This window comes from Clinocottus analis, unplaced genomic scaffold (genome assembly GCF_023055335.1).
Source record: "Clinocottus analis isolate CAN_PGR_092001 unplaced genomic scaffold, fCliAna1.0.p SCAF_4, whole genome shotgun sequence".
Lineage (NCBI taxonomy): Eukaryota > Metazoa > Chordata > Actinopteri > Perciformes > Cottidae > Clinocottus > Clinocottus analis.
In genome coordinates this window covers 16,061,599-16,078,033 of record NW_027176153.1, presented here as the reverse complement: position 1 = coordinate 16,078,033, position 16,435 = coordinate 16,061,599, and the positions used below count along the sequence as shown (strand labels likewise).

Here is a 16,435-nt window from a genome sequence, read left to right as displayed (position 1 = left end):
AAGTTAGAAATGAAAGTGCATGAGGTGAGGCAAACACCGGGGGCCTTCTCTTTTCTGCGCTGAGCTGGGTGGCTCTTTGGGAGTGAGATAGTTTTATTGAACAAGCCCCTCTCTGATATTTGGGGGAAGAGAGAAGGTCACCGTGAGGTTTAGTGTGTTTGTACAGGGTGATAAATGTACACCTTTATTTTCATACAATCTACACAAGAGAGAATAAACTTTGAAGTTCTACATTAGCCTGCGTCCCCTCTCTCTTCCATCCCTCCTTCATTCACCCTACCTCCTCCCTTTGTTTACGAGGCAGCCGTTTTGTTCTGCTCTAATGAGGGGACATCTAAAGCTGCTGGGATGGAAGGAAGGGGACGGGGCCCTGAGATAAGTTAGTTTCAAAACATTTGACTCGAGCAGTTTTTGAACCAGACATGTAAGCTGATTCTCTTTCTGCTTCCTCTACATAACCTTTTTTCAGTGTGATTTCCCTGGCAGTGGTTGAGTAGAATTTATATTTTAGTGGCATGTTGAAATTAGAAGTTGTGTTCTAATGGAAAAGCTTTGTGATGTACAGTGTAAAGTTTTCTTTTTTTTAAAAATCATTTTATGATTGTTGAAACTGAATGGATAGGAAATATAATATGCTAGTTATGCAATGTCTCCTCTTTGGCTGATGGATTATGGAAGTGATGCCAATTATGCTTTACACCAATATGCTTTCTTTTAATGGACAGCCTTTATGGTACAAGACATACCTTCCCAATCACAATGCCATTGATTTATTATTTTTATATGTCAAAAAAATCAGAAACTTCTTATGTTTCCAATCATTTCTTTGTCTCTTTTCTTTAAGATTGATTGTAGAAAAACATGTAATTTAAATAGATGGTTCAAAACACTACATTCTACATTTGCATCTATCAAAAATGATACGATACCTCTGAGAATTAAACCCTGTACCAATTTACATAACCATTTGCAAATTAGATGAGGTTATTTCTGTGATAGCACAAGGGCAGTGAAAGATGCAATCCAGTCTGCTTGCAAGACATTTTCCTTTATTATATATTATTATATATATATGTATATATATATATATATATATATTGATATTATTCATTGGCTGAAGGAAAAAAACTCACTTCTTGTAAATAAATTCACAAAAAATATTTTTGATATTTTGAAAAAAAAAAGATTTTATTTGTCATCACAGTTTAAAGATATATGATTGTCACGGTGATGTATTCAAAAGAGATTCTACAAGATATAAAAGATTATCAACATACATGCAACATGCTACGTCTAATCCACTAATATATTTATTCATGCACAACCCTGACGGGGATGGTGGGTAGTGCAAAGCATCTCATGAAACCAAAAGTGGGTGAATAAGAAAGATTCATTTGGATAATGGAAGTAATGGATAGTAATAGTAATAGAAGAAGAAGGAGCAGCCACAATGAGCTTCTCGAAGAAGAAACCTGAAACCCTGAGCATTCTGACAATGTACTATCAAACTGCATTTGCTATTACCACCAGTTGGATATTTTAAAGATGGCCACATAAGTAGTCAGAGATGCATTCCCCACCACCATCACAATATACAAAACACTGGCTGAGTTATGAAGTCTTTCCGATGCATACTGTGTGTTAATGTTAGATTGATTGTATCATTTATAGCTGAGGTTTAGCCATTATAAGGAAGGGTTATATACAAAATGGAGAACAACATCAACATACCTACCACCAGGCGAGACAGTTTCTTTTGAAGGAGGTGCACAACAAGGTGCTTTAAAACACTTGAAGCACTTTTTGTTTGTTCTCAGTTAGACTTTGTCCTTAAAATAATGGCCTATGTAACAGTACCAGCTCGACGAGAGAAATCACATTTGTGAATCCGTAGATAGATGATGAATGTGAAGTAAGAAAGTCTGTGCAAGAAATGGCCCTCCTTTCATATGAAAGTAAGACGGACGATTTTGGCTCCGGTCTCCAGCCTCTTATTGATGCAGAGTCTCGAGGATTGTGTCAATATCTAAATCCATATCATCTGGACAACTAAAAGAAAGAGACATACACATAATCACCTCAGTGTGAAAACATCATGCGGGCAGAAAGGCTGCAGAAACTGATGGCTTAAAGAAACAGCAGTAACAGCTGCGTATCAACTATAACTAATACGCTTCCTTCAGTACACACCTGGGAATATGAATGACAGTGAGTTTGTGTTAGAAGATAAAGTGAAAGAAAGAATTATGTCGACGTGACACTTACACAGAGAAGTCAATGGCACTGTGAGGGCTTTCAGCGAGGGGTGTTGGAGCTGGGCTGGTGTCTGAGTTAGTGTCCCTGCACACACACACACACACACACACACACACAAACATGACTTGTTCCTTTAAAATGATTGTACTTTAAGTGCAACAAAATACATTGTTTATTTGTAAAACAGTCCCTTACGTGCCGACTTTGGTAAGGAGAGACACAGGGATATAGCCCCGACTGGATGATGCTTGAGGCTCTGTACCAAACAACAGCAAGAAGAGAAAGAACTCCATCTGTTAGTTGTCAGTTTTCACTTGAGCTTCAGGACATAAATCTGACATGAACACAATTACCTGTGTAGAATCTTTTGAAAACGTCATTTTTAGGAAATTCAGGATACAGATATGTTATGTGGTTTATGTCCCGGATGCGGTCTCCAAGACAACGGATCTCAAGATCTCTCTTGGTGAAGGGCTGGATGTTCTGGATTTTCTGTCCTCCATCTAGGAGTAAACACATGTTGGATGTGTTAGCGTGTGTGTGTGTGTGTTTGTGTGTGTGTGTGTGTGTGTGTGCAGTGAACTGATATTCACAACCATGTCAGTACACTGCATTTACATAAACCTGGATGTAGGTTACACCGATTATAATATCACAGCAATAATCATAAAAAACAACATACCGCCATGGCGTTAGTCATAATTACAGCTACAGTTTGTCTTAATCTGCCTTGGCAGGTGAGTGAGCTTGAGCGAGTGAGCTTGTTTAATTTGTTTTGTAAGTCATTTGCCATTTGCACTGTGGTCACAACCAGCGGCAATCAACCTCATAAAACTATATCTTATTACAGCTCATCCTTTCTCTGTGGATCAGGGGGAATGCAAAATGTATTGCAAAAGAGTGCAGAAATACTTCAGAAACAAACTACCAACTTTTAGAGGCCAAGTAAACATCCAACAATGTAATAAATTATTTCATGTCCATATTTATTTTAGGGTTTTAATATACCTTACCTCACAAAATGGGGTACAATCAATTATCAATTATTACATTATTAAATGAAGTCCTGAAATTCCTTCACATAAAAATAACAAATGTAACAGATAGATGTAGGATTGCCCTATTCACCATGCTTCATACTACTTACTCTCAGTAGCGGACACATATGCAATCGTGATGCCTCCGATCTCAGAGTCACTGAAGCGAAGCAAGAATGTCCCGTTGGGTCTGTCTTTAAGAATCAGGTGTAGATGCTGCTTCCCAATGAAACCAAATATCAGCCTAGTGGAACAAAACGTGCCATTATTAGCAGATGGTAGCAGGTTGCTAACATTGAGGATGTAATATAGCAGGGGAGTCCCCTCACCCTTCGCTCCAGTAGGTGCTCAGGTACTTCTTGGTCAGCTCCATAACTCCTTCAAACCACTGCCAGAAAGTGAAGGGTCGGCCCGGGAGAACCTCCTTTAAGATTGAAACTGCGCTGTGAGACTGGAGTGAATGATAGCCTGTGTAAGTCTGCGAGAGGACATGCACCTGTGTGTACCTTATTAAACTGGGCCCAGGAAACCAAAATGTTGCTGAAGTCGTCGGCAAAGTCAGGCTTATCGAATATCTTCTGGGCCAAGAAGTGCTGGTTGTACTGGTCCAGGTTGTGCTTTGTCCTGACCTCATCTGTGAATTTACTGTTGAGAGTTGTGTACATCATCTTCCAAGGCACGCGCTCCGGCACCACGAATGGCACTCTGTCCTGATGACAACAACAAAGACGCTGATGTGCATTTTCACCAGAGTGGAAATACAACAATCAATGTATTTCTTACAGACCACATCAGACTATTTGCAGTCAACACTGAGATTGAAAAAAAAAAAAAAAAAGAGCAAAGAGAGCCTGTCAAGGCCCAAAGAGCTTGAGTGCATATTGAACGGATACAGCTGCATGCAATATAATGTCTGATAAAGAAACCAGAAGGCATGTGTTGGTGCTGATGAAGTGTTATGTTACATACATAACATAATGTTATGTTATGTTAGTGTGGAATAGGTTTTGTGAAAACTCCGGGCTCCAGAAGAGGACGATACGCTGTATTTGTCGTTAGGCACGTTGACATGGTCTTGGATTTTGTTTTGTTTATTTGCTTCTTGTGTCTTGTGTTTGGTTTTACTTCTTGTCTTTGTAAAAAATAGTGTTTACTTGTGTCAGTGTCCGGTCATCTGATCTTCTTTGAATTTTGGTTCCACTCACACTTGTGACAGACGTAAACATGACTGTCACCTTGCTCAGTGATACTTTTCCTGTAATATTACCTTCATGGAAACTCAATTGATTAAAAGGTTTCACAGCAGGAAAACTACAGTAGCAACTGATTAAAAGCCACTGCATACAATTTGCAGCTTAAGATGTGAGTATGAAGTTTGAGTTGAGAGGCGACGTGCTGCTTTCTGAGTCTGTTGCTTTCCACTCGGACAGGGATAGGAGCCAAAGAACTTTGTTTGGCCGAGAGGATGTGGACTCTGTGTTTACATCATTGTGTTTGATGCATAAACATAGTCAAAGTTGATGAACAATGTTTTCCTGATGTACATTTTACTGGACACTTACTGGTTCGGAAAAAGCACAGTCCCATATGATGGTGGCCAGAGCGTTGTTGTCCTGACTTCCATGAACAATGACGACCACCGGCAGTGAGATCATCTATAATGACATAAATTGTCAGCTCCAGTGTATCACTGCTGTTCACAAAGCTCATGTGCTGAAGAATGGTATGCAAGAACATTGAATGCATTAAATTGTGTTCAATGTGATAAAGGGAGGGAAAACACTATGATCAAGACAAACTAAAGACCTTTTCATCAACCAGCAGGATACAACAATCAGTTTAAGAACAACCAAAGCAATTGACCAGGGCAGACCTGTATCCTGTAGGGAGTGTCACAGCCTGTGATGGTGATTTCCGTCGAGAAAAGTAGAGCGAATTTCTCTTCTGTCACAGACTCTGATCCCTTTCTGTCTGCTCTCTTGATCTTCTTGATAGACTGTGACACCAAAATAAGTTTAAATGAGTGAAGACTTAACAGTGATCAAGGCTGAGAAATCGAGAGCAGTAAATACCATATTCCTGAAGGTGGCACATGTGCTTTTGCTGGATGTGTTGTGTTCTAGGACGGCTGTATTGTTGATCAGTTCCCCAACATTATCACTGCAGGTTAGAAAACAGTTTCAATATTGACTACAACTTTCATAAAAAACCGTAAGCTGTGTGCACTAATTGCTCTCCTCTTGCCCGACACTGTTGTGTAGTGTATGAGACTCACCCTGGTACATTGCTCTGGTTCCTGGCTTGCAGTTCATTAATGATTTGTGCCTTCAGCACCACAGGCTTCCCGGGAGCGACTTTTTCCCCCAACAGATATCGCACTGTTGTGGAGAATTTTGACTGCGTCTTAATGACTTGAGGGGGCTGCTTGTCCACGACGAGAGAGCTGAAGGAGACATCAGTTACATGAGTGAGGGAAAAAATCTCCCAGTTTTAAAAGATGTATGAAATTAAGTCATTTATAATGCTATTTGGGAGTGAAAAGTTTGAGTTTGAAATTTGTTTTCTTTCACAGTCCTCTATTTAAAAACTGCAATATATATATATATATATATATATATATATATATATATATATATATATATATATATATATATATATATATATATATATATACACACACACACACACACACACACACAAGAAAACATTGTGCTGTGCTACCTTTGAATCAGAACCTGCAGAAGTGTCCCCAGCCTTTCCTTTAGCTCTGGGATCGGTTCCCCTATCAGCATCAACTCCTGTCTCAGCTTTCCATTTACGCCAAGCAACTGCTCACACCTAACAGAGAAGATATGTAAAGAAGTGAGGGACCAAGAAAGAAACAGACGCCGTCAATACAAAAGGTAATAAGTGGAGCGGGGTGCACCTCACCAGGTCTGCAGGAGGTCGAGGTTGTCATCAAATGGTTGTCCGATGGTGGCTTTGTGCTGATCCCACCTCCACGCCTTCAGCCTGCTGATCAGTCGGGTCTGACACTGGTCCAGACAGTCCACACACTCGTTCAGCAGCTGGAAACGCTTCTACAACAACCAACAGCCAAACATGTTACACAGACGCACACAAATGCATGTGCATATCAATCATGCACACAAACAGAAATATGAAATACCTTCAACCATACGAAAGACCCCATGATTTATCCATCAATCATTGATATGAAATTTGTACAATTGAACCTTCTGAAATTCCCAAAGCTTAAGGTTGTTGTCCAATTGTTCATTTTGACTGGACACCATTTGAAAATCTAGAAGAGATAGATATCAATGATACTAGATAAGGAAAAGCTGCACATTCTTGTACTAGAGTGGTTGGAATCTACACATATTTACCTTTCCATTTGATTATTCACTCAAAATAATTAATCAACATTTTAAATTGTTTTCTGTGTATTGACTCATTAACTTATCAAGTGTTTCAACACTAGTTTCAGCTGTTGTTTATCTACAGTGTTTTGATAATGTGGAGCTTTAATTTCTTCAGGAATCTATGAAAATAAATAACTAATATCCCCTATGGTCCCAGTAATGTTGGTACACACAGCTGAAACCTCTACCAAGCTCACCGTGGCCATTGCTTTCACGTTGTACTCAAGCTGCTGGATGTGAGTCTGGAGTTTCAAAACTTCTGACTGTGTTGGATCCATTCCGTTCTGTTGAATTGGCCCTGTTCAAACAATACACAACATCTTATGGTTGAGTCCAAGCAGACAAACACATTGTGAGTGACAATTTTTTTTAAAGCTTAACAAGGAAAGAATAATTACCATTGTTCTGACAAGAAAGAAAAACTAAAGGTAAGGCATCCATTTGACAGGATGGGTGTTATTTTGCATTCAGGAACAATGCCAGTTTCAAGAAAAAGGGGAAAAGAACATTAAAACCTTGTAAGAAATCTGACAAAACAGGATGTCACTGTTGTTTATAAATAGCATTTAGGAGGAATTTAGAAGGAATTACCAACTGAGCAGAATTAAGTAAAGCATTTTAGATATGTGAATGTCCAGCAGGGTGTTACTGAAGAGAATGTCTGTGGTCAGGCTACCTTGTGTTTGTGTTTGTGTGTGAATCATACCTTGCAAACCCTCATAGTTCTGCCTTTCCCAGTTGAGCTCTTCTTGCAGCTGGTGCATGCTTTTTCGGATCTCTTGGACCTCTAGCACTTTCAGAACCAGGTAGTCTACATCCTGCATGTTGTTGAACGAGGACTCTCTATTTTGGGGCTGTTGGAACTGTGGAGGGCTTTGCATCTGAGTGGACTAAAAACATTGAACAGTTCTTAATACACAGTATCTGTGCTTCTTCTTCTGATCTTTACGGATCTCAGATCCTTGAACACGCACACCACAAAGGAGATATTTAAAACTGCTGTCTGTTAACACAGCATACTTTGAATTAAATAGTCATAACTTCCTCAGTTTCATTGTCTCCAAATCTGGAAGTATACTATTTTAAGACTACTGCCTGCTAAGTAGTATGCATGCTTTTTCCCTGTGTGTCTATGCATTTGTAATGATATCAACTTTATATAAAATATATACTCTGACATCATGCTTCACTAGGTTGTACAAAAAGATCATTTCATTCGGTTAAGGGAAGACTATATTTATTAAAAGATCTTACCATGCTCAGCAGAACCCTCTCCTTTGCGAGGATGTCCCTGACCATCACTGCAAAGTGTAGAGGCTGCTGCTGAAACTTGGTCTGTGAATCAAGAACGTATCACATTTTTAAAACAGTCCATAATGTCACTGTGGAGCAACTACTATGCAGTGGTTTATTCAGTTCATGACAATACAATTTGACTGGCAACCCAAATTTGTGACTTTATTCTTTGGTATGTTGTGTTTAGTGGAACATATGTAGGCTTTAATTTTGTATTTGAAAGCGCTTGTGGGCAAGTTGTGGGCACCTCTCATCCTCTCTACAGCTCCACAGACACTTTGAATTTCTTCCTCATGAGAAGCACAATGTTTTCCTTCACATGAAAACACCATTTTCCTCTCTTTGGTTTGAGCGGTTGCAGTCACTTAAATCTGCTGCGATCACCGACAACTGCTTAGCATTATAATATTTATTATAATGGGTTATGGAAACCTGTCAGTGATCCAAGGTGGAAGTTAACGCCTACTCTGGGACACAGTGGCCTTACCATGTTCCCGCTAATCTTCGTTAGCTTCATCTTGTCCACCACGTTGTCGTTCTGCAGAGCGATCGACTGCAGCATGCTGATGGTCTGGTCCAACAGAGTCTGTGCTTGGCTCTCTTGCTCCACTTTTTCCAGCAGAAAGTCGTCCCTGTGAGCACACACACAGACACACACACAAATACATAATTGCCTGTGCATGTCCAGCAGGGTTGGGCAATTTTTTTTCCCAGAGGGCCACTTGAGGAACAGAAAATATTGTGGAGGGCTGGGCCAATAACCTGAACTCATTTATGTACTCTCCGCGACGGACTTTGTCAGGACATGCAGTTCTGTGGTATGAATTTATAAATGTCAAACCTTAAATGACGTTCCTATAAATGACAGCTAAGTAGCTCTGCTCGGTGATCTTGGGCTGTAGCTGTGAAAATTAAATGTTACTGCCTGCTGACAGTTGTGACAATGCGCCGCATGCGGTTTGACGGCATGTCCACCAGGCCCGCCCAGAGTGCCAGGCCTAATAATATTAATAATTTAAAAAAAATTAAAACATTTTTTTTTAATAGAATAATTATAATACTTGGCGGGCCAGATTAAAACGCCCATGTGGACCGTAGTTTGCCCAGCCCTGATCTACAGTATGTTCATATGAACATACACACATGCATTAATCCAGACGCAGCATGTATGCTTTGTGTGCACATGATGTGTATGTGTAACGGAGTTAATGATTCTACTTGCCATCACTGTCCTTCAGTAAAATGTGTTATCAGTTGGCCACGAAGACCAGCGTGCTGTGAGATATTAGAGCCCCGCCCCTACTGGGCCCCTGTGGACTTGAGCGGTGCACCCCGTGTTTTCTGCCCAGTTTTCAGCTCATTGTCTCTGTGGTAGGTGGATCCATATTAACCTCCATTGTGCTAGCTAAAAAAGTGTATATTTGTTCATGTCATTTATTATTATAGGTTGTGTTTAAAAGTGATTGTTTGTTTGCTTTGTCAGTACCGGAGCTGTTGCCATGAGGTGGGCTATGGGAAGTTGATGTGTGTTTATTACTTTTCCAGGCCGTTGTCATCGTGTCATCTCCATGTTCACGAATCTGCTGGAACTGACTACTGAATAAACAGCTTGTTGATGCCAACACCACTCCAAGTGTGCTTGAATTACACAAATTACGCAATGCAAGGAAGAGAGTTCACAACTGCTACATATGTCTATGTAAAATATATGTGTGCAGATGTGTTTGTGTCATACCATCTTTGTATCTCGATCCAATCAGCTAAAAAATGTCTGACTTCGATGGGGAAGCCGTTTGGGGGATAGAGGTCGTTGATAGTGTCATGAGGAAGGCACTGTATCATCTGAGACATGTGTTTCCACTGGGCCATGATCGGAGAGGGCTGAACATGTTAAAGGAGTAAAATAACACAATGTATGATTATTCAATGTAAGTTAATTATTAATCTACAATGGAAACAAATCCACTCTTTTTAAGCAAACACCACCCTGGCATTTATAATGAAGGCAGACGTAATACTAAATTGGTAAATATTGTTGTTGCCACAAAATATTACATTTTGCGAAATATGAGACAATGATTAGGGGACTGTGTTGTACAATATAGACTTCTCAGTCAAAACCACCCACAACTAGAACAGTAACAGAATTAAGAGAGGTCACTAAGAACTTTCCTTTAAGCATAGGCTAAGAGTTTGCTTAAGGCAAGCAAACCTGCAATCATGGGTAATCATATCTCATCACTGGCACTCTCTAAATTATCTGTATTTTGTTATATTATATCATTATTGTGTTTTATTTTGCTGTACAGTGCCTGCTGCATTGTATTGATATCAGGCAACACATGTATAATAACCCTGCCAAGGACCACAGACAGTAAAGTAGTTCCCGAGCTAACTCTGACATGTTGAATCGTGTGCACTACTACCCCTAGTAGATAAAAACACAAATAAGTAAAGAGCACAACTTACGCCTCCTTTTACAGTTAAAGTTTTTATTTTTAAAAAGTACATTATCATATATGTGGGCTTTGCCTAACTGAAGAATATAAAACAAACAACTTACCTTCAGATTGAACGTAGATTTAAAACATTGGCAAATGCTGCGGTGTCCTCTGTCTCACAAGTACTCCGCCAGTCCGAATAAGCTACTTAACATTTCCTGCCTCCATCACTCACTTTGAAGATGACGTTTGTCCCTGAAAGGCTGGGTCGTTACCGCCGTTTTAATGTCTTTACCGAGAAGAAATCCACGGAGAGGACCGAGCGGTTCAAGTTGAAGCAACGTTTAAGCAACGGAGAAAACAGGTCAAGTTTACTTCCCTGTTACACACGATATGCCAGCAGCGGAGGAGCGCGCGTTATTTCCTGCCTTCAAGTTCACACTGGCTCCAGATATGACGTCCAGACGACCGTCCGGGCTGCCGTTTAGTTAGTAGGATTGATGTGATAACAAAGACTGCGCATGTTTTGGGGGCTCGAGCGCAACAGCATTGGTCCAAATGTGCCCCTTGTCTGGTCAAGCTTACTTTCGATTTTGTTTCAGGCTTTTACCGCCTTAGGACTGTAATGCTAATAATAATACACAATAATCCCAACCCAGGCTATATAGTGCCACTTTTACCACAGAAACTACCACCGATGAGTGTGTGCTTGGAAGACCTCCACAGAACGAGACGTAGGCGGAGTAATGTTGAGTCATTTTACCATATCCTGTAACTTCCAGTAAGATTGCGGAAGACACATAATGCCATATCTGCTAATGGCAGTGGCTTAAAGTCGGACGTCTTCCCAAATGCACCCATTGTCGGAAAATCATCAGGCTTGTACTAATTAATGGCACTCAGGCGTCCACTGTTCTGTGAACTCATACACGTATTATGTTACAGTGAGTTGACATTTAGGATGAAATGGGTCTATACGGAAATATATGGACATTAGAAACATTCATGATCAAGTGTATCCCATTGCTTGAATGGAACTACTGTATATTTTAATTTTGGAGTATAGTCTGCCCATGTGACCATACGTCTGCATATGCAGGAATAAGTCAAACTATTTTGCATATATGTTAAACATGTATGGAGACATTGACATTTCCCTTCAATAATAAGATCATGGATCAAGATTTATTAATACACAGAATTCACAAAATAGGATGTGACATGGATTTGATATAGCAGCACAGCAACACACATACGTGCAGAAAGAAACAGGAAGCAGATTACTTGGCAAAGAATACTGAATTTGAGAAGACAATACAAATACCCTCCACTAGGGACCATTATAATGCATTTAACCATAAACAAGTCAGTAAAAGAAATGTGTCAGAACACAAAGTAAAAAAGATGATGTTTTACTTTCACTTACAACACGCTACAAGAAAACAAAAGAAAAAGGTCCAGTAGCACAGTCATTAGAGGCTGAGGCTTGGGCCTTGTGGGCAAACACCAAGGAGTACATGGAAGAGTAATGTGAGTGTTGAGATTCAGAGACAGTATTGAGACACATCCTCAAACAACACTATTCCATTTCAAAGAAGCTGTTTAGAAATATGCGAGCAGTTGGAGGAACACTTTACTCAATCTGTAAACCGGTACTGAAATGGAAAAACGGATGGAATATCTGCACAGAATTGGATACTAGACTACTATGCTGTATATATATATATAAATAACAGTTCAGAGGCGGTGTATCAAACACTAGAGGCCAGCTATGCACCATAAAAGCGTCTAGTTGGCCCAATCCAAAGAAGAAGAACAACGCTTTCTGTGACACACTTCCTGAAGTTGGGTTGTTTCCTGATGTAAATTATTTTTGCTTTTAATGTTCTGTGCTACTCTTTTAATTCCTTACATATGTACTATCTTACAGGTGCTGCAGAGATCACATCATAGTTTGTTATACACCATTTAGGTTAATGTTGGCAACCAACAGTTAAACATTAGTTTTGAAATTTGTACTTTCAGTAAAATAAATTGAGATTCTTTCATCTGTAAATTTACTTGCAGTGTTTCCTGAATACTCTACTGAAATAATATCAGAAGTATAGATTCATCAATTCACACTTTAAACTTGTTATTAATGAGGCAGAATCAAAGTGGAATTCTTTTCGGCAACTATTCTAATGGATACTTGAAGACAGGTTTCCTCAGACTAATTAGGATTTTGCCACCTGTCCAAAGATCGATTTTAATCTTGATGAAACATGGATGACGTGAACAGATTTGTGCCATAGAAAGTACATATTTTTATCCATGTATGAAATTAACAAACTCATTATTAAGTTCAGCAGCAACTAAGGCATTTTTAGGAGATCAAATCGGTTACAATTAACTTTCATCAACGGAACATTGGAACGTCACATGCAACAGACATTAACGTTTCTGTGTTTCCATGTGGATCCACTGCGGGGCACTAATGCGTCTAATGTGTTTCAGTGTAGCTACTTGGCTGTGTGAGGTTCTGAAGTTGTAATATTGTATATGTGTAGATAATCTATGGCTGTGAGAATGTATGTTGAGTTTTATAACATTGTACATAAGATGTCAAACTCTTTTTCATTTTGGTATTGCACTTGGTCATTTCTAAATCCCATTAGCTGGGTTGATTACGATATGCCCTTTAATAGTGCATGTGTAAAACAATATACATGTGGGATGGTGTATCTGGATATGCTGTGTGGGTGTGTATGTGGATGTAGATTGAGGTGTACATGTAGATGCATATGTAAGCATTTGTTGGTGTGGATGTGCATGAATATAAAGGTTAACATTTATACTCACTATAAGCTAAACTATTGATGCTAATATTACTGTTTTAATCATTTACTATGTATTTCTATTGTATTATGTTGATTCAAATGCAAAATAAAAAATAGAAAAATAAATAATAAGGCCACATAAAGTCATCTAATTTAAGCTTTATCAGTTGGGGCCTAGCCTAAATGGCTTCATGGCACAATCAAGTAAAACCTAAGGTTTAATATTGTCTTGGACTGACCACATGGTGGCGATATAGAGCTGCATTAAAGCATCATGGCAAGATCACACATGATCTTCTGCAGACTACCCAACATGAAGAAAACTACCCAAACATGGTATGGAGATGGAGTTTCATGTTAACTCCATCTGATTTAATACCTATCTGATTCTGCTGCTGTTCTCACAGTGACCCTTCTGTTTCGTGTGTTGTCCTTTATACCTATTTGCTATTTATTTATTCAGTGATCACATTTTAGTCATGTGAGAGGGGGCAGGCCAAGATGTTTTACCAGGACATTCCATCTGTCAAACCTAATTTCCTCGGAGTTTTGATTGACCTGTCCAACACAGAAACAATGCAGCTGCAAAGGTTTGATTGCTTCCTTTCAAACAACTTGAGCAGTTTCCATTGTGCCATTCGTTCCTCACTTTATCAGGTTTCACTAGTTTATTCGTCTGTCTTGGAGCTCCAAACTTCATCTGATAGTTGTGATACATTTTCTCAGGTCGTGCTCCTCTGTAGAAAACTGCCAAATGTTGCAGAGCTGATAGACTCCAGTTATCATTAAGATCAGACTCTTCAGTATTCAGGCCAATCTTTGTGATGAGAAAACAGACAATTTCTCATGTTAAATGCCATTGATCCCAAACACTAAATGCAGTCTGCAAAGTTAGTGTTTTCTCCAAAACATTATGCAGCATCACTTCTGTCAAGGCGAGAGTTTAAAAATATTATATCATTAAAAACCTTACACTTCAAATTTGTAAAGCTTTTTTGCTGTTTGCTGGTTGCAAGTTAGGCGTTAAAGCATATTCTTCAGATCATTGTGTGTATTACTGTTGGTTGCTGCATTATCACTCTGTGCAGGTTGGCCATCATTTCTTGGGGTCCTTTTAGGTAAAGGGCCCTTACTGCAGCTTTTAAACATCTGGAACCAATACGACTGGGCTGGCTATCTTTGGGACCAGGGGGCTCGGAGGTTGTAGGCTGGGTTGGGGGGTGTGAGGGGTTGGGCTAGTTGCTGCTTTGGCCCTGGGGGTCCATGTGTCCCTGACTTCAAAATAGACTTGATTGCTAACAGCTGGCAGTCCTAACTCACCCAGTGTCAGAGCTCTCCTCTGATGTCAACCTTGTCAGTATCAAGGCCCGGACAATGGAAGACCAGCAGCACGGCACAGGTAGAGAGCGGGTCTTTCTGAAATGAGATTCAGAGAATGACCTTTTTTTTATGAAGGTTGTTTCCATAAATAACTGTATACCATGAACTCTGTACGAAAAAAAAAATAGAAATTTAATTTGAGTGCATGGGGGGAAATATTGTTTTTTACGCTCAGCAGAGAACAAATAAATAAACACTAAACAAACAAAATAGTCATAAATGCATCCATGAGTACAAAAGCTTTGGTTTCTATTACAATTACACCTTTGACGTTGTCAAATTATTTAAGATGTGCTATAATGCACCTATCCAATAAACCCAACTATAAACAGCTAAGTATCTTGATCAATATCATTTCTTTTGATTATTGTGTAATGTTCTTACACTATTAGTTTTTATTCCAGCTGTATTGCAGTGAGGAATGTGTGGCGGAGCGTTGTCCTGCTATTCACAACCACAGTATAAGTAAATAGGACAGCAGCTCATTAGCATCTTTTATTATCCAATTACAAACTCTGCTCGCCTAATTACCTCTAATCAGCAGAGAAGAAAATGATTGACTTCCTGCAGGACAGGAATCACTCAGGACAAAAAGGACAAACTGGTGATCAGTTGCTTACTGGATGGAAAGTGACTCATAGTGACTGTGAAAGTATACATAAGGGAGAAGTTTGTGTGAGCAGTGTCTTTGTCCAACTATCACACATGTACAACTGTGTGACTGCTGCCAGTACAAAAACATCTAGAAAATCTCTTGCCAGTACATTCAAAGCTTGATAATGTGTCACACATGCTATGTAAATTTAGTATTAAAGATGTAAATATGTCTCATCTTGTGTACCAATGTCACAAATCAACATGGTATAGTCTCCCTTTGCAAGGTTATTTTGTTCCGTGGATTGTGTTATTGAGTTTGTGACAGGAAAAGTAGGAAATCATTTTTAAACTGCTGCAGAAACGATTATCCTTCATCAGAGGATGAAGGGCGTCAACACAAGGTTCTGCTTATAACAGAGCTATGCATCATTATTAGACTGTTAATTGCTCTGGCATCAACACCACGAGCATTACTGTTCTACTGGGAGTCAGTCGGAGATGTTTCAAACTCAGCTTTGACGCCACTCTCCATAACTAGGAATCCTGAGTCATGCCTCGACTGAACTTTAAATTCTTGGCACAGAGTTTCTCAGATTTACTTCTTCTCTTAGTTAGTTTTGAGTCTTTGAAATATGTCAGGCAAGACCAGAAATAGCACAGGGCGGGCCGCTGGGACGAGCAGTTGTTTACAGACAGTGACAGGGATGAAGGACCTCTGTGCTCTGGCGCTGGGCCTGAAGCCTCAGGGGTGTGCTAGCACTGCTTCTGTTGTTCTGGACGCCGCAACACATAAAAACACACACGCGCAGGCTGGCAAACTTATGTGTATGTAGACACAAAACACACATGTACAGCATTCATTCTGATCGTTCCCCCTACTCATAAAAACGATCACAACACATGGCCTCAACTACAATAACGCTTGTTTCAAATCGAACAGCAGCACATCTTTGCATGAACCCACTATTTCTTTCGTCCATTGACTTTAACCTGTGAGTATGTGAAGTCAAATTCAAAACCTTTTGAGTAGTCCTTTGTGTTTCTATGTGAATTTAGCAATCAGTTTAAGTAACTGTGTTGACCTTAACATTGGGGTCAAGCCAGGCTACAGATACATTTATATGGAAAGCACCACCATCATGTAATGTCTGCACTCTGGTCAATTGCAGTCCTGAAATGAGGGG

At 39.6% G+C, this 16,435-nt stretch overlaps 1 protein-coding gene across 2 annotated transcripts; it reads right to left on the bottom strand.

The window, feature by feature from the left end:
- Positions 1-1,175: 1,175 nt before the first annotated feature.
- stat6 (signal transducer and activator of transcription 6, interleukin-4 induced) lies at positions 1,176-11,149 on the bottom strand. Of its 2 annotated transcripts, XM_068597340.1 has the most exons (20): positions 10,578-11,149; positions 9,750-9,895; positions 8,502-8,646; positions 7,973-8,053; positions 7,425-7,608; positions 7,117-7,140; positions 6,916-7,016; positions 6,225-6,373; positions 6,015-6,131; positions 5,569-5,736; positions 5,366-5,453; positions 5,167-5,289; positions 4,856-4,948; positions 3,800-4,003; positions 3,623-3,717; positions 3,404-3,537; positions 2,610-2,759; positions 2,452-2,512; positions 2,266-2,340; positions 1,176-2,049 (listed from the first exon to the last, which is right to left on the bottom strand). In XM_068597340.1, exons 2-20 carry the CDS (start codon positions 9,881-9,883, stop codon positions 1,992-1,994), a joined length of 2,184 nt encoding a protein of 727 aa, XP_068453441.1. In that variant the 5' UTR covers positions 9,884-9,895; positions 10,578-11,149; the 3' UTR covers positions 1,176-1,991. The 2 variants fall into 2 exon arrangements, with proteins under 2 accessions (XP_068453441.1, XP_068453442.1); XM_068597341.1 differs by lacking the exon at positions 7,117-7,140.
- Positions 11,150-16,435: the final 5,286 nt, after the last annotated feature.